Raw genomic sequence first — 26,688 nt, 5'->3', positions numbered from 1 at the left:
AGCTGTGGCTGCATCCCTGGAAGTGTCCAAGCCCAGGTTGGACAGGGCTTGGAGCAACCTGGGATAGTGGAAGGTGCCCCTGCCCATGGCAGGGGGTGGGATGAGATGAGTTTGAGGTCACTTCCAACCCAAACCATTCTGGGATTCCATGGTGCTGTGAAAAGGTGAAGCAGCCTCTTATTTGTGGATAAAGTTATTTCTTCACACCTACAGCAAACATACCCAAAGAAAATATTTCCTCTTTTCTTTCCTCCTCTTTTCTTTCCTCTTTCTTCCTTTCACCCAAACTGCCTGACAAGGCAAGGAACCTCAAAGTGGATGGGATTTTTTTTATACTGCAAACCTCATATTTGCAATTGTAAACAGACCCGTTCACCCACAGCCTGTATGTGGAGTTCAGATCACAGAATAGGCACTGAGTTGCCAACAAGAGAAACTATTTCATATTTTTTTGGTATTATTTTTCCTTCTGTGCTTGGATAGGAACCAGCCCCTGGAAGGAAAGGAATGGGAGTGTTCAGAAAATAAATCGTCCTTCAGTTTATGCACCTTTGGGTCTCAGTCGTAACCCAGAGCATTAGGAGAAGAACTCAGGCTGAAATCTGCAATATTCATTCTATTCCAAGGAAATTGGTTCTTTTGCAGGAAAAGCATTAGGCATGGCTATCACAGGTTTGGGAAAAGCGACCGCTGGTGATGGTGAGTGAAGAGGGGATGTGACCTTCACACCCCAGGTCAAGTTGAACGTGCTCTTTGGTGTCTCTGAGCTCTTTGGTGTCTCTGAGCTTCAGCTAAAGGCTCATTGTCACCTCAGCAGCTCCGTGGGACCCTGAGCAGGGATTTACAGTGACAGCCATCAGCCAGCACAGCACGGATGTGATTTAACTGGGACCTCCGAGGAGCACAGTAAAACAAAAGCTGCTCCGAGCTGATAAGGGCTGAAAAAGAAACTCAAAATGCATCAGGGCTCTTGAGCCTCTCTGTTATTGTGGAACACTCCTGGCCAGCCTGCTCATCAGCTCAGAGCTGAAGCTACCCCAGAGTTAACTCACAGTGAGTGGCACAGGCAGTGTGATGCAGCTCTTGAAAAAGATTCAGCAGAGCAATACTTAGCAGCTCTCTTTCTCCTGGAATACACCAAGGAGAAAACCAAGAAGGAGAAACCAAGAAGATTTTACCCTGAAGTTCTCATGAACCCTGAGAGCAAAAGGCAGATAAAACCAAAAGCCTGCATACAGCAGTAACCCTGGAGAAGCAGCCTGGATTCAATTGCACTCTCACCTCTACTGTTGTGCAGCATCTGAGACAGGGCACTTGAAGCCTCCAGGAAACTTGAGCAGTAATTAATCCCATAGTACTCAGTAAGGGGCATAGATAAGTGCTTGCAAGACTGTGGTCTCTGGGAGACTGGAGAAACTGAGGCCCAGTGCCTGGCAAACAGCATCCTCAATGGAGACAGCAGATATCAGAACAATATACTTCCTTGCTTCCCACTTAAATAACTGCCAGGGAAGAAAAGAGGAGTTTGAGTAGGACAGAGGTGTATTTGTCTTACATCATGCTGAATACCACAACCTTTGCCTGAGGGCAACACAGAGCATAGCACAGGCTAGGGGCTGTTGAGGAAAGGTGTGGGGAGGGATGTAAATGAAAGCAGGGCCTGGTTAAATAAGGCAAGCTTGGTAGGAATTTCAAAGGGGGATTTCAAAGCTGAGAACTGTGTTCATACAGGCAGAGATGCCCACAATAACATGTTTTTCCAAAGCAGCCTTGTGATGGTGAGACACCTTTCCTGGGCTAAGACAGATCCAGATCAGACCACTGGTGTAATGCTCATGACACCAGCCATGACACTTCATCTCTGAAGCCCCAAACCAGGCCAGCCACAGAAATCCACTTTGAATTGAGTCCTACTTTTTGGCTGGGTCGTCCTTGTCCACTGGCAGGGCCAGCCCACTCTCTGCTAGCCCACAGGCAGCTGCAGGTAGCTGGAGAATCCTACCTTTTTTGCTTCCTACCCTAACAAATTAATCAACAGCCAATCTGACCTGTTTTTCTACACCCTTCTTGGTCTGCTACATGCAAAAACCCCAACAATAGAAAACAGACTCACAACAGAGACTCAGGGCCAAGCTAAAAAGCACCACTTGCTCCCTACTGCCTAAAGAGAAGGGAATCTAGGGTATTGTCCTAACACCAGCAACACCATCCCTTTTGTTGGCCTATATTCAGCTTCAACATCTTTTTACTTCTCCTTATTAACACAGCAAAGCACAGTGCTTATTAAGCCTGATTTTTCTTTCTTGGATGTAGGCCCTAGTATGATTTAGAAATAACCTTAATGTGGTGTTTGAATTCTAGCATTTACCTCTTCCCATTATTTCAAATATGATGTTACTGCATTCTTGGCTCAGGACAAGCTTCTGTAATGCTTTAAAACACCAGGAAAAAGCTCCAATAAGACCTCATCCTGTTAAATAAATGATGGGACATGAGCAGAGCACAGGATATTTGAATATCCTTTAAACATCACGAAAACCAATTAAAATTAAGCTCTATAAAGCAAAACTAAACCTCTGGGGAGGCAGACTGTTTGATTTCCCTGCAAAGCCATCCCCAAACCAGGACATATCAATCACATCCAGACACCCCTTTAGCACATAGCCAGAACGACTCTTCTTAGATGCAGAATCACAGAATGGTTTGGGTTGGAAGGGACCTTAAAGATCATCCAGTTCCAAGCCCTGCCATGGCAGGGAAATCTTCCACTATCCCACATTGCTCCAAGCCTCATTCAGCCTGGCCTTGGACACTTCCAGGGATCCAGGGGCAGCCACAGCTTCTCTGGGCAGCCTGTGCCAGGGCACCACCGCCCTCATAGGGAAGAATTTTTTCCCTATGTCTGATATAACCCTGCTCTCTTTCAGTTTGACCCCATCTCCCACTGTCCTGTCACTCCTGGCCCTTGTGAAGTGTCTCTCTCCACCTTTCTTGTCAGCTCCTCTGACACTGGAAGGCCACAATTATGTCATGCCAAATCCTTGTCTTCTCCAGGATGAACAATCCCAATTCTCCCAGCCTTTCCTCACAGCAGAGGTGCTCCATCCCTCAATCATGCTGGTGACCTCCTCTGGCTCCAACAGCTCCGTGTCCTTCTTGTGCTGGGACAGGGATAAAGCCCAAACCACCCCAAACCACCCCCTGCCACTCCTGCACAAACAGAAACCTCACCTCAGGCGCCAAGGGACAACGAACTGCTGGACAGACAACAGAGCCAACGCCATTATTGACCCTGATAACGTCCCTCCCACTGTTTGTCTGAAGGCAGCAGCGTCCCTGTCCTTGTACACAGGCTGACAGGGCCACCAGGCACCCTGATGGAATACACAGTCACTCTCCAACGCTGGATAAAAATGCAGTGCTCTGTCAAATTGTTCATTTGCCCATACATCCATCATCACCAAAGCCTGCCTCAGCTGTACTCTGTGCACAAGTTTTATTCTCTCCAAGGTGTGTATTTTCATAATGATAGTGCTCATGCACCACTTAACAGTGTATTTTCATTTGGCCCCAGCCACGCTCTGAGCAGTAATTTATTGCTGCTTGTCACTAGCTGCTACTGAGAGTAATACATACACTGGGTTTATTCAGTATGTTTGGTATTTCTGGCTTACTCTTCCTCACACAGACAATACTGCCCAAGCCCAGAGACTCACAAATCAAAACAGCCAAGTGTCTGGGCCTTCCAGCTGCACTTTGCCCTGTACTTCCCACCTTTTTGCCTGCAAGAGCTAAAAACTTCCATTTATTCCTTCTCTTGTAAAGCGAGTGGAGAGCCTAATGCAGCCTGAGTGCTCTGGGAGCTGCAGGTGTACAGTGAACCCCTGTGTGGCCGATGAAAATGTGACAGAAGTACGCAGGGACGCCTCGGGGGCCTGCCCGTGCTGACAGAATTGCCCATTCAATATTACCAGGTGGAGCCGGGGCTTGTGCTGCAAATTGACTGCAGAGCTCTCCATGTGCAGAGCAGTGCTGTCCCAGTGCTGCAGCTGAACCCTGCTGGGGTGTACAGGGGCACAGCAGAGATTTTAACCAGTTAAAGCCAACGTGTTCAGTCAGTGTTACCTGCGAACCACAGGCTAGCAGGAAAACAAACAAAGCACTTTTGCAAGGAGTATCAGGAAATTTGGAGGCCCAGAGGGAAGAAAGCTCCCCTTATGGAGACAAATAAAAATAAACAAAGAAAAGCATCATTTTGCTATTTGCAAATGATTTTTTACCTCAGACTTCGTAAATGAGTGCTTTGCCTCTGCCCGTGTGGAAGCTCAGCAAGAGGACTTTCCATAGATGAAACTCCTGTCAGTACTCCTGCAAAAAATTAATGGTCCTTACTGCACAACCTCCCACTGTGAAGAGGTTTTGCCTCACCTGCATCTCACCTTGGCACACTTTTCACCTGTGTGCCAGACTGGGTTTCCCACCACTGAACATTCTGTATGTGTGTGCGTGTGTGCACATACACGAACCTGGGTGTGGGTGGGGTGCACCCATGGCAATGCACACAGATTTACGAGTGTATGTATGTATATATATGTGTGTGTGTGTGGTACCTGGGTGTGGGTGGGGTGCACCCATGGCAACGCACACAGATTTACGAGTGTATGTATGTATATATGTGTGTGTGTGTGGTACCTGGGTGTGGGTGGGGTGCACCCATGGCAATGCACACAGATTTACGAGTGTACGTGTGTGTGTGTCTCATGTCGTGCACACACACGCCCGGAGCACCAGGAACACCCGCTCGCCCACACGTTGCCCATACAAGACCACGGGGCACCTTCACCCTCCGGGGCATCCTCACCCCTAGGCCACGCGTGTGTCCCAAAAAACACGTGCCCGCCACCCGACCCCGCCACCGCCTCCCTCCATTCCCCGCCCCGCCCGGGCCGCCCCCTCCGCCTCCCGCCCCCGTGCGCCCAAATCCCGCCGGGCCGCCGCCGCTCGTCCTCTCCTGGCCTCCGCGCCCTCCTGCACCCACCGACGGCGCCATGGCCGCGCGGCAGCAGCTCGGTAACGCGGGGCGGGCGATGGCCGCGGGGAGGGTGTCCCTGAGGGCTGGGGGGTGCCCTGCCGCCGCGGTGCCCCGCAATGGCCGCCGGTGCGGCTCGGCAGGGCGGCCCCGGAAGGCGCCTCAGCGGCGGTTCCCGCGCGGGGTGCCGAGGGCGGGCAGGCGCTGCTCGTGTCCCTCGTTCCCGGGGCAGGGCTCGGCGAGCGGGAAGGCGCTGAGGCGATCGGGCCCGCGCCCTGAGGCGCCCGCCCTGAGGCCGTGGCCTCGCCTGAGGGGCGGCTTCCCCTGAGGAGAACCGCGAGGCTCTGGTGCTGCTCCCCTTCCCCTCCCCAGGCACCTGGCACCGCATAACCTCCTAAACTACGCAGCTTATAAAAGCTTCACTCGCTTAATCCTGTTGTTTTCTGTGTTCCGCCGTTAAAACTCAAACACTCGTGCTCTTCCCGCCTGCCAGCTTTGCTCAGCGTCTCTGACAAGACCAACCTGGTGGAATTTGCGAAGAGCCTGAATGCGCTTGGCCTGGGTTTAATTGCCTCCGGAGGAACGGCCAAGTCCCTGAGGGATGCTGGCTTGCCGGTCAGGTACACACACTCCTCTGTACATCACCGCCAAAAATGCTCTTTTGGGCCCTGAGCTTGCTTACATTGTTTTCTCTGTGAAAAATGACAAAAATGAGTGCAAAAATGAGTGAAAGAAGTCTTCCCTTCAAAAACAACAATAAAAAAAGAAAACCTTGCCCCAAAGCAAACTTCAGAACCATTTTGTCTACGGGTCTGTTGGCTGAGGAGTGTTACTGTGAGGAGCTTTTTGTTGGGATTCCTTGTCTGCCTCGAGCCAGCTTTATTTCCATGGGACAGTCTCTTACCTTGATGTTCTTGAGTGCCCTGAGTGCTGCTCCTCACAGCCAGGTGGAAGCTGATCTTTTTGCCTGGTCCTGGGACAGTACGGATGTATCAGGAACATGTTGAAGCTCGCTGGACTTCACTGGTCACAAATAATTTTCCCAGCACAATCACTTAATGCAGATGGAGCCTTTTAAGTGTTGTGCATCCACTGTTGGAAAAAAGGTCACATACAGTCACTGGCTGTTTTAGCCCGTGATTCTGGGCAAATTTATTCTGGTTTGTTCTATGCTGTGATTAAAAAAAAAAAGGCAGCTCTGGCCAAATAAAAATGGGTTTCAGTGCAGTGATGAAAAAAAGTCAAGTATTTGGCAGGACAGGTGACTGTCACTCCGTTTTTGCTCCCTGTGAATGCACTGGTTGGCCCCTGGGACATATCAGCACGAATCTACTTCACCTCCAGAGCTCACTGTTACTCAGGCCTTGGTTGTGTCTCTAACTTATTTCCTTGGCTGTGCTCTCAGTGAAACCTGAAGCAAAGGATGCTGACATTTCCCCTTCCCTCATTATTTTTATCATCACCCCAAACAGTCACAAGGAGTGGTGAAACTAAGCTGGGAGGAAGAGCACCTCCACATGGCCTTCCATTTTCTCTGTAGACCATTTTGGCTTTGGGGTTTGCTTATCTCGGTTATTCCAGCGTATTCAAGCTGTACTGCTTAGTTAAGTGTGACCCATGAACTCTATTTCTATCCATGGGAAAAGCAGGTTTTGCCCCTTTGGCATAGGGAGGTTTTGTAGTGAAATCTATAAATTTTATTTGGTTTTGGTCATTTAACCTCTAGATAAAGTCAGTGTGGCACATCTGTTTTCTTCTTGGGCAGAGATGTCTCGGACCTGACAGGCTTCCCTGAGATGCTGGGCGGGCGTGTGAAAACCCTTCATCCTGCAGTCCATGCTGGTATGTTCCTGCTGATACATCTTTCACTCTGAAAAAGGGCAGGGAGGGTGGGAAGGAGGAGTTGACAGATGCCTTTTCTAAGGGTTGTGTGGAAGACCCGAGTAACGAGAACAGATTTGCTCCAGGAGTAGAAGGAGAGGTGAAAAGCCACGGGGTGGAGAAGTGCAGGGTGGCTGAATTACCTCCTTGTTGCAATGCTGGCACCTCTGCAGCTAGCAGAGCTCTCTCCCTGGGGCTATAAGTAACAGAGCTTGTCTGTAAATGCCTCTGCAGAGTCAGCTGCACTGAGTTTAACCCGTGGGTGGGTCTGGAGTGCAGCACAAGGAACACAGCAGCGTAGGCTTTGGGGGTGATTCCTGCATGCTCTGAGGTTCTCTTGACTCCTCTTCAGCAGGGAGGATCTCTGATAACTGGGCTGCCTGCACATTAATCCATTTGCTCTTTCATCTCCTGTTGCTCTGCTTGAGGTACCTCAAGTGGAACCTGTTGCCCATCGTAAGTGAGGGCTGGAGACAGTCGCCCGTGATCCTGAACACAGGACTGTGCTGCTCCTCACACTGTGCCAGCCTGTCACCCTCATGTTTCTCTGAGTTCCTAGACCCCACCAGCCACCTGCGCTGCTCATCCTCTCTTGCTTCCCTTGTCTCATAGGGCAGGTGCCCTTTTTCTCTCCCCTGAAGTCCTTGGTGATGGTTTCTGTGTGTTAAGGGTAGCAACCGAGTGCTTAGAAAGTGCATTGTTGAGGTTGCTGGTCAGTATTTGGAGTACTTTGGGATTTAGCATTCCACCTGTTAGCATGGAATTTGAACAGCCAAAGACTCTAAAGTGGAGTAAAGGAGCAGGGGCTGAGGGTGTTGTCTGAACTGCAGTGAAAAAGTTAAGACAGGAAGGCTCTGAGGACAAAAGCACAATGTGAAGGGAGATGTTGAATTAAAAATCTGGTGGTGATTTAATTGTATTTTTAATGAAGATGTACTGTTTTTTGCAATTAGGCATCTTGGCTCGCAATATTCCAGAGGATAATGCTGATATGAAGAAACAGGATTTCAGCCTTGTAAGGTAAATGTTGGGGGATGTGATGCAATCCATCAGTAATCAAAAACCAACAGCAGAGCTCAGTCAACACCGAGGAGGGGGAGCAGTAGGAATTATAACCTCTGTGCACCAGCAGATCTGCAGTCTCCTTTCTTTGCCCTGGCAGGACGTACTGTGTATTTAAAAACATAATTTTCTAAAGGAGCCTCTTCAGCACTTGTAGTAAGAGAAAGCCAAAACAAGAAAATTCAGTTGTGGTTTCCACAGGGAACTCAGAGGTCTCACTTGTAGTAAGAGAAAGCTTCACTTGTAGTAAGAGAAAGCTGAAACAAGAAAATTCAGTTGTGGTTTCCACAGGGAACTCAGAGGTCTGAATTTCTGCTGGTTCCCTGGGAAATTTGACACGTTACTCTCCGTCAGCGTAGGGCCACGTTACACGTGCTGCAGAGTTGAGTTCAGTACTTTTGAAGCTGGCTCATCTTCCCTCAGGTTGGTTCCACGTGTCTGATCAGATGGCAATTCCCGATTTTGAAATGCTTGCTTAGTAAATATACCCTTTGATATTTGCATAATGTTTACTGAGTTTCAACACATAAATAAAGAATAGACACGGAAAATGGGTCAGGAATGCTGCGTTTGTTCAGACAGAAAACACAGATAAGAGACAGAAAACTTAAACTTTGAGAGCCGTCTTGGGAGCAAGTGAGCTGCATCCAGAAGCTGAAGTAACAAACTTTGTGCACTAATGTACCAAAGTTTAGGGTTTTTTCAGGTTTTGTTGAATGTGTTTACTTAGTTCAATCCCACAGAGCAGTTAGTTAGCTGTATGTAACTAACTGGTGTTAGCATCCAACTACTGCTTGTGAATAACCAGTTGTACATCAGGGAGTAGCTCCTGGTTCAGAAGCAAATGGCTGAGCTGGACATAGCAAATTGTAGGTGTAGCCAGGGTGGGAGGTACAGTATGGCTGTGGGCCAGAATGCATCTGGAGTTTTAAAATTACTTTTAGAAACTGATGGATGGATTTCTGGGCTGAATTTGAAAACCTGAAATTTAAAACCACAGGAATCCTCTTAGATGGCTCAGCAGTGGTGGCTCTTCAGAGCATGCTGCATATTAAAGCAGGCTCTTCTGAATTGCAGGGGGAATAATGTGCCCTTACATCAGTGACTTATGGTGCACTTGTATCCAGACTGGTAATTTGGATTCAGGTTCTCTTGCAAAAAGCAGAAGTAGCTGATCCTCAGCAGGACTGCCTTTGCATAGTTGCATAAAATTTGCATATCCAAGTCAGTGAAGGAAAGCCTGATATTGATTGTCTTGGTTTGCACAGGTAAAAGCGTTAGCAGCGTTAAAGTTCCACAGGTTTGCAGCAGGTCAGGAGCATGAATGGATTGGGGAGAAGGGGGCATCAGGAACACAAGAGACAATAAAAGACGTTGTAGGAAATTTAGAGACACGGGGGGCTCTGAAAGCCATACTGGAAGCTTATCCCTTCTGCTGGAGTTCACAGGGAGTGGGAACAAAGGAATATTGTAAGTTGGACACGAAGGTACTCATCACAGCAGTTCTGTGCCACACTGAGCATGCCTTGGAGTTCAATACCTTCATGTACTCAGATCAAGAGAGTAAATTAATTCTCTTGGATTAAAAACCCTGTTTGTGAAGGTCAGAACAAATCTTTCCTTTCACTGCAGTTCCTGTGGCTCTGGTAGGATGGGACAGGCAAGTTATTACATCATACTTGCTGGAATACAGACCTGCTTCTAGATCAGATGGAAAAACTAATTCCAGTAAGGTCCAGTCTTAGCCTGAGAGGGAAAAGTCGATTTTCCCCCTTGCTTTCATGTGCTACAGAAGCTTTGTGGCATTTGGGCTGCACACTCGTGTTTCATATATTGTTGGTATTTTAAAAGTCCACAAGGTGACATGTAGGTCATTTTCTGCTCTTGGAAAAGTTGTGGAAAATTAGATTGATCGGACTTTGTTTGCAGTGGACCTTTCTTGGTACTTACTCTCTTTTGAGAATTGGTGGATGCCCACTTTCAGTATTGCTGAGAACCCATTTTGAAGTCGTTTGAAATGGCTCAAGTTGGGCACCAAAATAACTAAACATTTATATTCAGCCACATGTATGTCTTCCTTTAATCTGCTTGCTGTAAGCTGTGGCTCTGACATTGTTGGATACACAGAGTTCATTTCAATGTTATAATGCACTGTACCATCGCTTGCCCTTGGGCTGAGCACCACTCTTGGCCACAGCATTTTATGCTGGTCCCTGATCTGAGAGACGAGATCATAAAATCACTGGTGATTGTGCTTGCCAAGCCCAGTTTGGCACTTTTATTTCTTGCTGAATAACCCAGTTTTCTCCCTCAATTCTCTAGAGTTGTAGTGTGCAACCTGTACCCCTTTGTGAAGACTGTGTCTTCTCCCGGTGTGACTGTACAGGATGCAGTGGAAAAGATTGATATTGGTAAGTTGAAGGGAAAGTAAATCTGCTTTCCAGACAAACTCTATGCTTCTGAACTCTGAGTGGTCTCAGCTCTTCTCTTTTTGTTTGGTGGTCTTTGCACACCTGTAAAGGAAGTCTGCTCAGGAGCTGCAAGGAGCAGGCTGAAGGCATAGTTGGGTAAGCCTCATTGCTTTTAAGCAATTAAAGTGTCAACAACAGGCTGGCAAGGCATGCTGCATGGGGGCAAGTCATGCACTGCCCTAAGGGAGCCTGGGGGCTGTGCTAGGAAAGGCCAGGTGGACCATGCTTCCTGCTGAAACGTGGAGAGCAGACTAAACCTCTTTTGCAGCCTGACAGTGTAATAGAAATTTAAAAAGACATGAGCTTTGGAGAGCAGAGCTGAGCCACTGGAAGTGCTCTGAGGATGAGTGAGAACTTCACTGCAGGAGGCCATTAGAAGGGAGGGGGTTGGTCTGAATATGTGGGAGACTACTCAGGACCTGAGGTGGGAAGCATGGACTCCTGCTTTGGACATTAGCATGTTTTCTCCTGCTTCTAGTTATTAACCCAAAGGCGTGCTGTGCCTTCACTGCAGCATCTCTGCTTGGCAGCCTGTGAACAGCACAGGCACAGTTCTGTGCCATGTGCTTGGGTTGGGATTGGATTTTCTTGCAGTAGTTTAGTCCAAATGATGCCCAGCAGAGCTCTCTATTAAATGTTTTATGGAGTAATACTTGCTCTGCATGAAGCAATGCCAACCTCTACTTTTCCTTTGCAGCAGCCTAGTATCTTGTATGATTTAAAGAGTTGCAATAGCAGTGCAGTCAGACTGAAGGGGAGAAGTGTGGCATTTTATCTCACACAGAGGACCTGGGCAAGATTCATTATTATTTGCAGAGACATTTGGGAACCTCTGTTGTGTGGCAGCATGAAAGCAAATCTTTCTGCAGACCCAGTGTGCAGAGGATGGTGGTTAAGCCATGTCTGGGGACAGCCATCTTCTTTGGGATGTGGCTGTGCTGCTGGAAGACATTCTTGCCCCAGTGTCTTAGGTTGGAAATTTCAAACCAAGACATGCAGTTGCTCATCACATCCTGTCCCCTTGCCTCTGCAGCTCTGCCTCGGTCTGCCAAGCCCAGTCAGTGTGCACCTTCACCAGCAGATTGTGTCAAACCCACCAGCCTTGAGCATTTTGAAGAGCACTCTAACCCCTCTCTGTGCTGGAGAGGGGGGACACATTCATCTGGCACAAAGGAGCGATGGTGCTCATCCCTTTCTGTCCCTTCCTGGCCTCAGCCATGCCCCCTGATGGTGCTGTGTCCAGGAGGGAACTGCTCCATGCCCCCTGATGGTGCTGTGGCCAGGAGGGAAGGGCTCCCTGCCCCCTGATGGGGCTGTGTCCAGGAGGGAACTGCTCCATGCCCCCTGATGGTGCTGTGGCCAGGAGGGAAGGGCTCCCTGCCCCCTGATGGGGCTGTGTCCAGGAGGGAACTGCTCCATGCCCCCTGATGGTGCTGTGGCCAGGAGGGAAGGGCTCCCTGCCCCCTGATGGGGCTGTGTCCAGGAGGGAACTGCTCCATGCCCCCTGATGGTGCTGTGGCCAGGAGGGAAGGGCTCCCTGCCCCCTGATGGGGCTGTGTCCAGGAGGGAACTGCTCCATGCCGTGGTGCCCCTCTCTTGCAGGGGGAGTGGCCTTGCTGCGGGCAGCTGCCAAGAACCACGCCCGTGTGACAGTCCTGTGTGACCCTGCAGACTATGCTGCAGTAGCTAAAGAGATGGCAGCCTCAAGGGACAAAGACACTGCCATGGAAACCCGGCGGCTGCTGGCACTCAAGGTTGGTCACGTTTTCCTGCCCTGGAGGGCCGGGCCAGGCTCTTGTAGAAAGAGGTTCTTTACCCCTTTAAACACCAAGTCCTCTCTAAAGTGATGTTTCTAAGTTGACAAGTGTCCCCTGTTGTGTCCCCAGGCCTTCACCCACACTGCTCAGTACGATGCAGCCATCTCTGACTACTTTAGGAAGGAGTACAGCAAGGGAGTGTCGCAGCTGCCCCTGAGGTACGGCATGAATCCTCACCAGAGTCCTGCGCAGCTCTACACCACGAGCCCCAAACTGCCCCTGACAGGTGAGGCCTCAGCTCTGCTGGCCTGGAGGAAGCTCTGGGATAGCTGGGAATGGAGGTGCTTGGACATGTCTTTGAAACTGAAAGACCATCTTGTTCCTTAGTCCAGGGGATGGCCAGCGGTGTCTTCACAGCTGCTTTATTACTGAGTGGCACTAGCTTTGCAGTTAGAAGTTGAGCTGTATGAGACAGGAAAGCTGCATTGTTGAGCCCTAGAAGACCAATTGCAGCTCCATGTTCTCTGTTGCTGTAGGATTATGTGTCCAAGATGCTTTGAACAGATTTATGTAGTGTACTTTCTGCATGACATTAGATCCTGATTTTGCAAAGGAAAACCTGATCATCCTTTTAAGGTGCTTTTCTACTTGGAATTTTCTTTGTTTAGTATCTTCCCCCCTTTTTTTTTTGTGTCACTGTTTACCTAGAAACCAAGCTGGTTTTCTCTAGGTTTGAATTGGTCTTGTTCTTTTTTTGTCTTTCTTTCTTTGATAGATTTGAGCAAGGGGTTATTACCTTGGGTTTGTAGAATGCTGCTTCTGATGGTGGCAGCAGGAAGGAATACTAGTTCCACTTGAAAATTTGGGACAGGTCTGGTGTATCTCTGTGCCATTTTACAAGGGTGTGCCACTTGCCACAGCATGGTCACAGTGAGGGAAAACCCTGTTTTGGAGTGAAAGTCTGGCTACTCTTTCAATGTGTGTGGGCCTTGTCCTGCTGAATAAGCAGCGAAGCTTTGTGTTGCAGCATTTTCCCCGTTTCAGCTCTGGGACCTCTTAGGAAGCTTTTCCATTTCTGCACTGGAGGTTGATTTGCTTGCAAGTCTGCCCGCCAGTATGGCAGCAGAGCAACGCTACGCTCATTCCTCCTGAATCTGGATTATTGTTGAAATGATCTGTTGTCCTCCAGTCTCCTGAAATGCTCACAGTGCTGCCATGTCAGTACAAGCAGTTCTTCTTTCAGGGCCAGAGCAAAACGTTTTGAGAGCAGACTTTTAAACGGCCTTTACTCTTGGTGTGGATTTCTGGGCACTCCACCAGTTGCTGAGGAGCCAGGGTCATTGAACAAGAACAGTTTGTAGTGATTTGAGTGCTCTCTGGGGAAATCCTTTGTGCTGGCTCTCCAGGCTCTGGGGAGAGGGCTTTGCCTGCTTTAACGTGTCCCTGTGCTGTGTTTGCAGTGGTGAATGGCTCTCCCGGGTTCATCAACCTCTGCGATGCCCTCAATGCGTGGCAGCTGGTGAAGGAGCTCAAGCAGGCTCTGGGCATTCCGGCCGCAGCCTCCTTCAAGCACGTCAGTCCCGCAGGTAGGCTGGGCCCTGCCGCCCTCCCCCGGCTGCGTGGGCAGGCCCTGGGGCAGGCAGCGGCAGCTGGAGCGCCCTGGCTCGTGTTTCCCACTAGGTGCTGCTGTTGGAGTGCCGCTCAGCGAGGAGGAGGCCCAAGTGTGCATGGTGCACGACCTGCACAAGACCCTGACGCCCTTGGCCTCTGCCTACGCCCGGAGCAGAGGTGAGGGCTCCAAATAAACCCAGCAGACCTGTGCAAAGAGCTGAGCTCGGGGTTCAGCACCTGAGCAGCATCCTCAGCTCTTGGCCTGCTCTTCCCTGTGCACCACACTCCTCCTCCAGGGGGGTTTTCTCCATAAGGATCTTCCTGATTGCCTATCATAAGTTGCTTTCCAAGAGAGCAGCCCTTGCATATGGTTCCAAAGAGCTAAAACTAGTTTGGATTCTGTTCCCTGGCGAATATAGAAGACCTGTAAGATGATATGTTTTTAAATTTAAATTTGTACATACACACACACACACATATATATGGGGCTTTGACTAAAGGATCTGGATAAACAGCAGTGCTGGTAGCATACTCAGCATTGGGCTGCTCTGCTCAGGAGTATTTAACTGGAGTGGAGATGTTTCTGTCTGGTATTTGATGGCGTTTTTTTAAATGCTTTTGTACTTCAGAGCTCACTAAAAAAAGTTAACAAAGGCAGCTTCCTCTGCTTAGATGAGATACTTTGCTATGTCTGTCATTTTCCATGGCATTCCTAGAAAATCTGCAGAGATTACAAAAAACAAGGCAGACTTGATAAGGAGCACGTTGGCTTGGGTTCATTTTTCACAGACCACCTTTGAATGTTGCTCTCACAAAACCATTGCATGATTGCTAGAAAAATAAACCCTTAGAATGGCAGGGACAGAAGAATTGACCTTCCTGAGTAGTGGAGCATTTGTGATAGGAATTGATTTCACCTTAGCTATGCCATTAAATAGAAAATACTTATTTTAAAACAAAAGAAGAAAAAATTTGCCACATCTCTGGATCTGCTTTCTTGCAGGAAAAGCCAGGTGGGAGCATAGCCATCTAAAAGCTTTCCTCTTTTTCCAACTGTCTCCCATCTAATATCTTTCTGTGTGATCCTTGCCTCTCCTTGTCCTCCTGCCACCAAGGGTACAGCTGGGCTGCTTGCAGTGCTGGAGGTAGTCATTACAGAGGTAGAGCTTTGACAGAGGCAGTGAAGAAGGAAGAATATCTGAACTATGGGAATATTTAAAGGTCCATGTGTTTGAGGTAGGATTTTTCATCCTTGTTGCTTTTATGGCCTCTTTTTTATTTTTGCTGTGGTGGGATTAAATTCTTAGCTATCACAGCAATTGACTGAACTGTAGGAGTGGAGAGTTTTCTTTGTCTGATGCTGAGGTTTGACAGATGAGTAAAATCAGGATTTTTCAGGTGCTGATCGGATGTCCTCTTTTGGTGACTTCATTGCCCTGTCTGATGTCTGCGACGTGGCTACTGCCAAGATCATCTCCAGAGAGGTCAGTGACAGCAGCACATCATTCCAGAGTGTCAAGGAGAATCATTTCAGATGCAGCCATTGGTTTGTAACAGCCTTTTTGTTGGAAACTGACCCATTTTACCAGGAGGACTTTTACTGGGGTATTTGTGTCATCCTCTGATCTGGAGTGCAGAATTTACACCAGTCTTTTGATGCTTTTTTTTTTTCCCCTACCAATTATCACCTGGCTGTGTGCTGGAGCCTGTGAAACAGCAGAGCTGGCAATGCTGCTTTCCATGAGATGATTGCAAACCTCTGGAAAGGAGCTCTGGTTAGGCTGTCACAAATGTCTGGTTGAGCAGCTGTCATGGGAGAAAAGAAGGACTGCAATGCTGATAGCCAGCCCCTTGCCCAAGGCAGAAATTTGGAAATAGGTTGCTACATGCCACTTACATGTAGGCTCAGCCACTTCCCAGGCTGTGCTTCTTCCACAGAATCACAGAATCTTTTAGTTTTGGAGCAGTCTGGTCTAGTGGGGGATGTCCTTGTCCAAAACAGGAGGATGGAGTGAGGTGGCCTTTTCCAATCAAACCATTCTGTGATTTTATGATGCCAAACAAATGGAAGAGCATATTTAGCTGGTTTGTGAGGGTAACTTGTGGTAGAGTGCTGCTGAAAACGAGAAGAACCTCACCCACGCTGTAAGGCACAAATGTGGAAGTTGTGTATTGCTTCTGGCACTGATGAATGTAAACTCTCAGTTTCCATGCTCTTAACAGCTCTTTTCCCAGGGTTTTTGCCTCCTCAGGAGTGTCACTGTTGAAATAAGGATGAACTGGATTTTAAGCCACGTTTACTGTTAGGGCTGAGAAGTGGGGATGTCATGGTCAAGCTGTTTCCCCCTGGAGGAGGATATTAGTTATTAGTTCCATTCTAATTAGAGGGATGTGGGGGCTTTTTACTGACTTCTGCCAGGAGCTCACAATGCTCTGCTGGCTTTTGTTTCCAGGACTGAAACCCATACTGTAACAGTGCTTTTGCTGATGTAGGATACAGACAGACCCCAAGAGAAGTGTGTCTTCAGTGCAGGAAATGGCTGGTGCAGCTTTCAGGCTTAGCCCCTGTTTCTTTTTTCTCCTGTGGAAGCTGAAATCTCTCTCTGTTGCAGGTGTCTGATGGTGTGGTGGCTCCTGGCTATGAGGAAGAAGCTCTCAAAATCCTTTCCAAAAAGAAGAACGGTGCTTACTGTGTCCTCCAGGTTTGTACCCCTGCTCCAGTCAGGGATGGAGCTGGAAGCACAGACACTTTGGACTGAGATGATGCACCTTCACAGACTGCAGCCAGCATGCTTGTCAAGCAGCATTAATATTCTGTGGTCAAGTCAGGGTCAGGTTGCCTTCCTAGTTCCTGCAGTGATTGTTGGGACTCTGGAATCACCCAGTTTTGGTGAACATGACTCACGGATCACAGATTGCTGTCAAGTCCTATTTCTGCTGCCTCTGAGAGACAAATGAGCAGAGAACTTCACTATAGCATCACAAAAAGAAAATCCAAAGCTTAGATGAAGTTGCAATTGTAGTCTAGCTGCCAGGGGAGCTGGAGAAAGATAGCTCAGGAGCTCCAGGCAAGAAGGAATGAAATTGCAGACAGTCTTGGCAGCTGATTATCTCCTGGAATTCAATTAACTTCGCAAGGATGAGGTCACATTGGTGAAGCCTGTGTCCTCAGGGCTTAATGCAGAGCAATGCTAAGGAAAGTTGGTCTGAAACATTTCAGTGGATTAGGAAAACCACATAAAGCATGTGCACGCTCCTATTTAGAGCTGGTCACCTTAGTCTGGGTTGTTTCCTGTCTGAAACAACCTCAGCTAGGGCTCCCAAAATTCTGAGTAAGGCCATGCATGGGTGGACCTGAGTGCAGTGTCACAGTTCCAGTTAACCTGATCCCTGGGCTGGTGTAAATGAATTGTGGTTCCATCTGGGATGGGGATGTTGCCCTCTGATGGAGAGTGCAGCTCTGGAAAGAATCACGTTCACTGTTCTTGAATGCCACAGAGGGTTGGGAGTTGTAGCTCGAGGCATGTAGGAAGCAGCTCCAAATATTCCTGCCTTTCTCTGGAAGTTTCTCTGTGTGTGTGCATCTTTTTCCCCTCTGTGTGGAAACAGAGATTGTAGGTTCTGGTGTAAAAGTGCTTTGCTGGGCTGTCCTTGGCTTTCAGATGGATCCCCACTATGAGCCCGATGACCTGGAGGTCCGGACCCTCTATGGCCTGAACCTGATGCAGAAGAGGAACAACGCGGTCATCGACCGGTCGCTGTTCAAGAACATTGTCACCAAGAACAAAAACGTGAGTGTGGGAGATGAATGAGCCTAAAGACACGTGGCATGAATGAACTGCTGTGCCTTCAGCAGGGAATTTACCACTGGGCAATTTCAAGAGCGCCTAAATTGTTTTAATGAGGTTTAGCTGGCTCCTAATAAACAATGCAGTGGACTTTCTGGTCCTAATATACTTGAGTAAATCAAGATAGCTTTCCTTTGTTTTGATTCCTTGGATAAATAAGAGGAGCTGAACCTTTCCCATTATCTCAGACTACCACAATATTTGTAAATACTCTTTGTAAACAAGAAGCTACCATGTGCAATTTTTTTATGGTGAGGCAGCCATATGCTAAGGATCCATCACATCTCCCGACTCATTGTTTACCTCACCCTTTTGTGTGCGTGGTGTTGTATAAACTCTGGCCTGGCTGCAACTGCTCAGCAATCAGCCACATCACCAGAAAGTTTTCAGTGATTTCTTTGTCTCTGTTTTTTTAATGAGAATGAGATCAGACATTAATGAGCACACAATTAGTCATGGGCTCAGAAGCAAGTTGAGATACTGAGGTAATAAAAATAGTTTTCCTAAATTAGGAATGGAAATAATAGATTTTGGGAGCTGTTCTAATTGTTGTGGTCCTGTTTTTTGCCTGTGAGCACATCTGAAGACAGGAAATGCAGAGGAGTTTTCAGGCTGAAGGCCAGTGATGGAACCCACTGAGATTGAGTTTTACCCCTGAGAGTTGGGAGATCAGCTGCCAAACAATCATTCACGGCTTTTAATCTAAACACAATTAGCCGGTAATTGACCAAAGCAGGGTCTTCTTAGCTGCCTTGTTTTCCCTGGGTGTGGCTGGGGTGCAGCAGGGCTGTCAGGGTGGTGCTGACAGTGGTGCTCTGTTCCAGCTGCCCGAGGCCGCTGTCCGGGACCTGATCGTGGCCAGCATCGCTGTCAAGTACACCCAGTCCAACTCGGTCTGCTACGCCAAGGATGGCCAGGTAGGGAGCTGCAGCAGGGCTTCCCCACCCCCTGCTCACAGCCAGCCTGGAAAAGCCTCCAGCACGTGGGGAGCTGCTGAACAGGGCCAGAGGAGCTGCCCTTCAGTTGCTTCTCAAGATGCTGCTCCAAAACCTCGCTCCCGTTTTTTCATGGTCGTGGCAGGGCTGGCTCTTTCGTTGGTGGGGTTGGAAAAGCTCTTAAGGGCTTCTGCACTGTGGCCTTGAGTCATTTCTTTTGAACTGCTCTGTTCTTTCACATCATTTTTCTCAGGGTGTGTTGTAGTCAGTGTAGAGCCTTAGGAAATTCCATTTGGATTCTGACTGTCCAAATGCTTCTTTGTTTTCACTTTTTCCTTAGAAAAATGGGATATGCTTTCTTTTGTTCACCCCTCTGGGGTAATAAAAATCTTCTGTTTTCCCTGATTGTACTTTTTAAAAAAGCTGGTGATGGATGTTGGAATTTATAGGGGCATTAGCAAATGTGTAATTGAGATTATGAATCATATGATCACACAGAGGTTTTGGGCTAGAAAGGACCTTAAAGCCCATCTCATTCCCCCCGCTGCCATGGGCATGGACACCTTCCACTATCCCAGGTTGCTCCAAGCCCTGTCCAGCTTGGCCTGGAACAATTCCAGGGATCCAGGGGCAGCCACAACTTCTCTGGGCACCCTGTGCCAGGGCCTCACCACCCTCACAGGGAAGAATTTCTTTCTAACACCTAACCTAAATTTCCCCTCTTTCAGTTTGAATCTTGAATTTTAAAGAAGTCTGTTCTTTCAAAGTTGTCACCAGGTGTTCAGCCTAAATAATTTATCTAAAAGTTGATGTAAATCTGCTGAAAGTTTTATTGTTGCCCAGCAGATCACGCTTGTAATGGTGCTCTTTAGCTGGCTCTTTGCTCTCCATGGAAGTTCTTCAGTAGGCCTGGATTGCTTTAAAAAATACAGAAGGAAAATACACAGAATGTTTTTGAGCTTTAGTGCATCATAAATCAGTAAAATGGATCAAAGAGTGAGCCCTACAGGTAGAGACTGAGACTGAGCTGCAGTCCTCTCCATTGGCACTGACGTTTGTCAGGTTGTTGGTACAGTCTGAAAAGGCTGCAGTGCTGTCTCACAGGACTTCCTGGGGTTGTGTGCTCTGTGGTTCCTCAGGTGATGTCTCTGGAGATCCAGCATTTGTCTTTTACTCTGCTTTGTGCTGGGGTTTTTCGGTCGGTTTGGTTTTTTTGTTGTTTTTAAGTGATTTTCTGCACTCAGCAGTGTTAGATCCCGTATCCCCAGAACAAAGGTGTCCCTGTCTTTGCTCCTTTCCCCTCATCACAGCAGCAACTTCCAATTTCCCCAGTGCTTTTGCAAGTCTGGGCTGAGCGTGGTGCTGCAGATGTTTCCAGAGTGTGTGTGGTAATGGATGTACCATATGGAAGGGAGGGGGCAGGAGGGAGCAGCCCGGGCAGGCAGGGATTCAGCTGGCTGGGCTGCAGAGGCTTGCAGATATCATGTGGAAAGCACCTTCCACATTGCTACTCTTCATCTGCTTCTCCAGGATCTCACCTGGATTGGGTGAGCCAAGCCTGGCAAGTCCAGCTTGCTTTCCAGGAGTTATTTCAGCCTCACAGCATCCCTAAGAAATGGGGATGCCTGGGAAAGCTCTGCTGTATGAGACATCAGCCCCTCCAGCAAGGTAGCTGTGTTAGTACATTCCAGGAAGGTGTGGAGTGGGAAGCATTTCTGGACCAGAGTGTCACTTCATTTGCAGGAAGCCAGCTGCCACTAATTGCAATAAACACTTCCACTTGTTCTGGCTGACTTTCAGCTTGTACCAAGTGTTGATTTACACTTGCTTTAATGACACCATCATGTTTTAAATTAGCAATTTAAAATTATTCTTTCTTTATTCTCTGTACAGTACCATAAAACAAACCTGGTAATTTACCTTACGCTTTCCCAGTGACTTCCCTGTTTTGTTTGTCTTCCCAATGGTCAAGTCCTGTATTAGATTTCTATATTTCCAAGTGTCTTTAGGGGTTTTTGTTTTCATTCATTACCCAGGGTAAATGTGAGTAAACCCAGACGAGTCTGGATCATTTTGCAAGAATCCTTAGGGCATTATCCATCTCATCCACTCTGTGCTGTGGCACAGCATTCCAGCCATGGAGTGTGTTTGACTCTCCTGTGAACCAAAGTGTTTTTAGTCAAGTAATTCTTAATTTTCACCCAATCTTTTTTCTGTTAAGTTATAGATTTTTTTTTTCTACTCACCCTGTACTGCTGTCTCCTTTCACTGCTCACACTTAATAGGCTCTGCTTAAGCACTTTTGGATTCCCAGGAGATGAGGCTCTGAAAGAAACATAATTTTTGTGTAGGAAAGGGGGGGAATGGCTCCTTTGTGGAGGATTTGGAAGGTTTGGCTGTGTTTTTGTGGGGGGGAAGGGCACCTTGTGGGGCAGGGAGTGATGAGGTGTAGGAAGAAGGATTTTACAAAGTGAAAACGGCAGGGAATAGGTGCAGGCCAGCGTGAGGGGAGATGCAGGTACAAGTCTAGAGGTTGTGTTATTAAGCAGAAAAGCTAAAAATTACTGATTTCTCTTCTTGAGACCAGAAATTCCAGGCTGGATTGAGGAAATCTTCCCCAGCAGTGTTTATCAAAACCTGTGCTTTTAGAAAAGGCAGAACAATGGCTTGAAAAAGTGTTACAGATAAACCTCTGCAGATGTGGGGATGCTTGTGAAGAATTTACAGGCTGCATCACTTTGATCAACTGAAGTACAAAGTCCCTGCCATTTAGGAGTTGTTGAATACAAGCCAAAATGTAGTTACTCATCTCTTGACAAAATTTAGGTCACAAAAAAAGTGAAATACTTTGGGTGGTCCACAGAGGAAAGGAAAAGGCTCTTTAGAAAGGTTCTTGGATGCTGACAGGTAGCAGAGCACCCTATTCCATCACAGGAGTGCCAGGCCACACTCACAAGGACATGATGAAGACTGAGACACCATTCTGGCTGGGAAAGGACACAGGACATCCCAAGCATTAGAAACTTGGGGATGTTTCATGGTATTTTGGCCCCAGCTAGCAGCAGTCAGTCTGGGGTACTCTGCAACATCTGCATCCCCAGCTAAAAATGCCTGCCTTGGCCTAGCCTTGCTGGTCCCACTCTGAAGGGCTGGGTGGCAGTTCCTGGTGTGCTGTAGGACACAGCCAGCCCTCTCCTTGGTGCAGGGAGGGAGGATGAACCTCTGTGGAGGTGATAACACACCAGTGTGCAGCTGCTGTCGAGCTCCTGTGGGTCCAGGGTCCCTTGGAAGTGTAAGTGGGTGGGTTGAGAGCAGAGGTTGGACATGAGCAGTGTTTGTTAGGGGCAAGGTGCCACTAAACTGTAAAAAACTTTGTGTCTGTCCAGTGTTTGTGGTACCACCAATATCCCTGTGGGTTTATTACACATTGGTGACTTCAGTTATGGCTGAGCAGATTATATCTGATAGCAGCCCAAGCTTCCCAAGCCTTTCATTTGCTCCTTGGGGGAACAGGATCCAGCAGAACGTTTTATGGTTCTGGTAAGAGGTGAAGTCACTGTGTCCTGATGAATGGGAAGACAAATGAGTCATTCTTTGAGGGCAGCCTGCTTATGGCTTTACCATCTGTCCCAGTCTGAGCTGGGAATTCTGAGGCACTGGCCAGCACCTCAAGCCTCAGCCCTGTGTTCCTGGAGAACAGCTCAGCTGTGGCTGAGCAGGAAATGATGGGAGAGACTTGTTTCCTGTCAGATCTCCAGACTGGAATGGCAGGAGTTCTCCATAGGAAGCAGGACCCACAGGATGGACAAAAGTTACCAGCCCAGGTCTGACGTCCCTGGTGGCCGGGTCTGGCTGCAGAAGCTGAGCCAGTGCTGTACTTTCATAGCAGCTTCCTTGACATAAAACCACTGTGTGGATTTTGCTCATCTGTTAGACATCGAGCACAAGTGCTGTTAAACAGGGTTAGCAGCAGCTATTTCCAAAAGCCTGGATTCTGGCAGATGGCAGCGTAGGAGATGTGTGGTAGCTGCAGGGCCTTGACAATTCATGGATGTGACAGTGCCACTGACCAGCATTCCTGAGTGAGCAGTGGATTTACTTCCTTATCAGCCTTGCCAGACAAACTGCCCCTCATCCACTGCACCTCTCAGCTGATGTGGTTCAGCTGTGTGTGCCTGACCCAGCGGAGAGATGATGGTGTTTGGGTGCCCTGGGCTCAGGCATTAACGCTCTGACTGAAGTGTCCCTTTCCAGAAGAGGCAGGAAGCCGTAATTGTCCCTCTCCTGGGGTTAATGCTTTGACTGATGGCTGGGGCTGTGTTATTTACGAGGGTGAAGGAACATCAATGACTGTCAGCTCCAAAGAGCTGTGGAAGCTAGCGGTGCAAACAGCTGCAATTCACAGGATCAGGAAAGCAGGCATTCCCCACTCCTCACCTACACCTCTGGGGGAGGAGCAGCTAACCTGGGGGAGGTCTTTGCGCTGCAGCCGTGGCTCTGAGCCGTGTGCGGTGCCGCAGGTGATCGGGATCGGCGCGGGGCAGCAGTCGCGCATCCACTGCACGCGCCTGGCCGGGGACAAGGCCAACAACTGGTGGCTGCGGCACCACCCGCGCGTGCTGGCCATGAGGTTCAAGGCGGGCGTGAAGAGGGCCGAGATCTCCAACGCCATCGACCAGTACGTCACCGACGCCATCGGAGAGGTGAGGGCTGCCGCGGCCTCCCCCGCAGCGCGGCTCCTGCCGGACCAGCTCTCTGTGCCGGTTACGCCTGCTGTGTGTCGGAGTGGGTGACTCCAGGGCTGGGGCGTCCCGGTGATGGCGATCCATCCCCCCAGGTCATCTACTGGCAAAGTGTCCTGATTTGCCCCTCCCATGCTGCACCCACAGCCCCGGGAGCTGGAGCCTGCCCTGTGCCTCATGAGCAGCTTGGCTTCAGCTGCTGGCTCTTCCCAGCAGTGAGGATGGGTTAAAGCTCCAGCTGATGTTCCAGTTCTCCCTGCCCTATCAGTGGCTTCTCACACAGAGCTCCTTGTGTGGCACTTTGGAGTCTCAGAATCCAAATTCTGACCGTCCCGTTACAGGCCGTAGTGAGACAACAAAATAGTATGTCCTTTTTAAGTATCAAAAGCCAAGAGCTGGGTTAGGGACCTTGTGAATCACCTTGTGAGCAGTTGCTTGTTTAAAGGGGTAAGAACTGGATCAGTTGCTGTTTCAGAAGGTGAATCATAAACTGAGCTGCCGTTGGTCATGGGTTAAGTCATCTACCAGATGCCTGCTGGCATTCATGGAGCAGCACACTGCAGGCAGAGCATCTTGGAATTCAGGAGGGAGAGAAGGAATCCCTCAGGTCCTGTGGTGAGGAGAGGGAAGGAGTTAAAAGGATGCAGAAAGAGCTGATGGTGGTGATGTGTTTTAAGCCCTCTGGTATGAAGTTCCCAGCAGCGGAGTCATGGAGCAGAAATCCCGGGATTGGAGGGAGGCCATCACTCATCCCCCTGGCAGGGAACTGGGGGAGCTGTGTGCTCTGGGGCTGAGCTGGCTTCTCATGCCTGCAGGATGAGGACCTGCTGAAGTGGCAGGCCTTGTTTGAAGAGGTGCCCAAGCAGCTGACGGAAGCAGAGAAGAAGCAGTGGATTGCCAAGCTGTCTGCTGTGTCCCTCAGCTCCGACGCCTTCTTCCCTTTTAGGGATAACGTCGACAGAGCCAAGAGGGTAAGGCCGTGGCAGGGCCAGGAGGCTGGGGTGGCTCCAGGGTGCTGGCATGGCTCCAGGGTGCTGGCATGGCTCCAGGAGGCTGGGGTGGCTCCTGGGGAATGGCTGTGCAGCCCAAGCTTGTCCTTTTCATTCTGTGAGCACTGCTGAGCAAAATCCGTGCGCTAGGATAGCAGATCCTGGGAAGGATGTTCCTGGTGGTTACAGCTCTCACATGGACAGTAATTATCCAGTCATTGCTCATTTTGTTGATTCGGGATGAATAGAGGATTAAGTTTATTAAACCATTTAGGAGTATCGAGCCAAGGGCTGTTGCTTCCAAAGGAACCATTTTAGGGTTTTTTCTGAGCAGCAGAGAGAACTTCCTGCTCCCTTAAGGAGCGTCTTTGGGACTGGAAGCCTTTGTTCAGTGGGATGTGGATGAAAAACTGGGACTCCCAGCTCCTTCTGAGGGGGATTTGGGTTTCCATCCTCTGATGTTTGCCCTCCTCCCTGTCTGTGCAGAGCGGAGTGCAGTTCATCGCCGCCCCGTCGGGCTCGGCTGCCGACGACGTCGTGATCGAGGCCTGCAACGAGCTGGGGATCACCCTCATCCACACCAACCTCCGTCTGTTCCACCACTGAGCCCTCTCTGGGCACGGCCTCACCGGCAGCCAGATGTCACTGGTGTAACTGGGAGGCTCCTGCAGCCTGTGCTTAGCAAGAGTTGGTCACTCTGGGAAGAGCCTTACCCGTGTTCGGGGAGAAGGAAGAGGTACAGGCTGGCTTCCAGTGTAGAAAAGCAGTCTCTTTTGCAAATAAACATACAGTTGTTAGCTACCTGCTGTCTGTGTGGTCCCTGTCACCCAAATTCTGTGTCCTCAGGAAAAAGGTTTATTTTTGAGGTAGGTTTTATGGTCCTGACTGTAGTAATTCAATAGATGGCCTGTGGAGTGGTGTGAAAGCCTGGCTTCTGCTCAGCTTCTCATGGAACTGATAGAGATCTGCATTGTCCTGACGAGTTGGGGAGTTTTTGAGTCAGCAGGTACTTCTAATCCATTATCCTCTTCCCTGGGAGGAGAGGGGAGCAGCTCCTTTGCCCAAGGCACTCTGGGGTTTGGTGCTGTGAATTCTGCCCTACACTCTGCCTTGGCAGTGCTTTCTCCAAGGTAGAAGACCCACTGGCAGGCCTGTCCCCATACTGGGAGCAGAGCAGAGTTCACAGGCTGGAGGGGGGGGAAGAGACTGGAGCCACTTCCTTTTCTGCTGTCTGCAGTTTGCATTAAGCAGATTTGAACTTAAGTCTGGGAAAAAGCAAAGTGAAGATGTGAGACAAAGCAAAGTGACAGTGAGACAAGTGCAGGATGAGCCCAGACACATTTTTGCTGGCAATCACTGCGCTTGTTCCAAAGGGATTTTCTCTTTTTGGTTCCATTTTATAAAATCTGTTCAGTTTTGCCCAGGAGCAGCCCAGAGTTTTTCAGTAATCACTTGTGTGGGCTCAGCTCTCAGCTGGTGCAGAGCAGGGACTGTGCACTGTGTCCTTGGCTCAAGCAGGGCTGCCCAGGTGGGAGAGGGGAAATCTGGGGCTTTGGCTGTGACTGTGGCCATGGCTTTTGTTTTACCTGATTGTTTCATCCAGACTGGTTCGAATGGAGCAAAGCAGAGACACTTCCTGGGTGAGTTATTTAAAGTACCATAACCCACACACCAGTTTTCCTTTAACAGTCCTCTGCTCCAGTCTGGAAGGGAGCAGACGCCTCTCTTTTCTGATCTCTACAATGGATCATTTTGTCTTTTCTGATCTCTACAATGGATTATTTCCAAGTGACTGGATGAGACAGGATAGGGTAAGAGAGCATTCTACTTTTTTGGCATGATTAAGACTGCAATCCAAAATAAAAATTGTCCATTTCCCCTTTGCTGTGTTAACCCCAACCCTGGCCTCTGACTGTTTTCTGTGCTGTTGCTTCCAGTAAATTGTCATTGTTTGCTGTTTTACTTTAAAAGCTGGTGTTTGGGACTCTTCCAAAGATGAGAGTCCACAATGTTCCTTACATGTCTTCTGTGTCCTGCCGTTGTGGCTGCAGCTGGCACAGACCCTGCTGTGAGGTTCTCCAGGGAATCCCTCTGGCCATTCTTTACCTGCATCTTCCATCTTCTTTTAGCATTGGCTAAAACAGAGGCTGGCAGTAAGAATCTGGCAGCTCCTGTTCTGTGTATTCCCCTGCTCCCTTGTTTGCTGTCCTTGGGGCACTGTTTGTTTTACTGAAGGCAGTTAATAGGTACTGATCTTCAGGTGAGATCTGCAGGAGATAAGAAATGTCTACCTCAGCTGATACCTCTTCCTAGGACCTGCCTGCTGTCTTACTTGTGCTGCATGGCTTGTACACAAGTCGTCA

General features: G+C 48.8%; 1 protein-coding gene across 1 annotated transcript; it reads left to right on the top strand.

Moving 5' to 3' along the window:
- The first annotated feature begins 4,951 nt into the window (after positions 1 to 4,951).
- Positions 4,952 to 25,126, top strand: ATIC (5-aminoimidazole-4-carboxamide ribonucleotide formyltransferase/IMP cyclohydrolase). Its single transcript, XM_041411833.1, has 16 exons — positions 4,952 to 5,070; positions 5,523 to 5,649; positions 6,795 to 6,871; positions 7,864 to 7,930; positions 10,295 to 10,383; positions 12,046 to 12,197; positions 12,330 to 12,486; positions 13,661 to 13,786; positions 13,881 to 13,988; positions 15,210 to 15,295; positions 16,424 to 16,513; positions 17,474 to 17,602; positions 18,484 to 18,576; positions 23,115 to 23,297; positions 24,152 to 24,307; positions 24,812 to 25,126. The coding sequence occupies exons 1-16, from the start codon at positions 5,049 to 5,051 to the stop codon at positions 24,929 to 24,931; spliced, it is 1,782 nt and encodes a 593-aa protein (XP_041267767.1). The 5' UTR covers positions 4,952 to 5,048; the 3' UTR covers positions 24,932 to 25,126.
- Positions 25,127 to 26,688: the final 1,562 nt, after the last annotated feature.

The sequence above is a fragment of the Onychostruthus taczanowskii genome, unplaced genomic scaffold (assembly GCF_017590055.1).
Source record: "Onychostruthus taczanowskii isolate IOZ18803 unplaced genomic scaffold, ASM1759005v1 scaffold37, whole genome shotgun sequence".
NCBI lineage: Eukaryota > Metazoa > Chordata > Aves > Passeriformes > Passeridae > Onychostruthus > Onychostruthus taczanowskii.
Note: the sequence above shows the minus strand (reverse complement) of the source record. Positions and strands in the feature narration are given on the sequence as shown.

What these genes read in the sequence shown, in the direction of transcription:
- ATIC (XM_041411833.1), top strand. Translation starts at nt 5,049, where the DNA reads ATGGCCGCGCGGCAGCAGCTCG. An exon ending in GATGCTGGCTTGCCGGTCAG is followed by an intron (nt 5,650 to 6,794) that starts GTACACACACTC and finishes CTTCTTGGGCAG; the next exon opens with AGATGTCTCGGACCTGACAG. An exon ending in TGCCTACGCCCGGAGCAGAG is followed by an intron (nt 13,989 to 15,209) that starts GTGAGGGCTCCA and finishes AGGATTTTTCAG; the next exon opens with GTGCTGATCGGATGTCCTCT.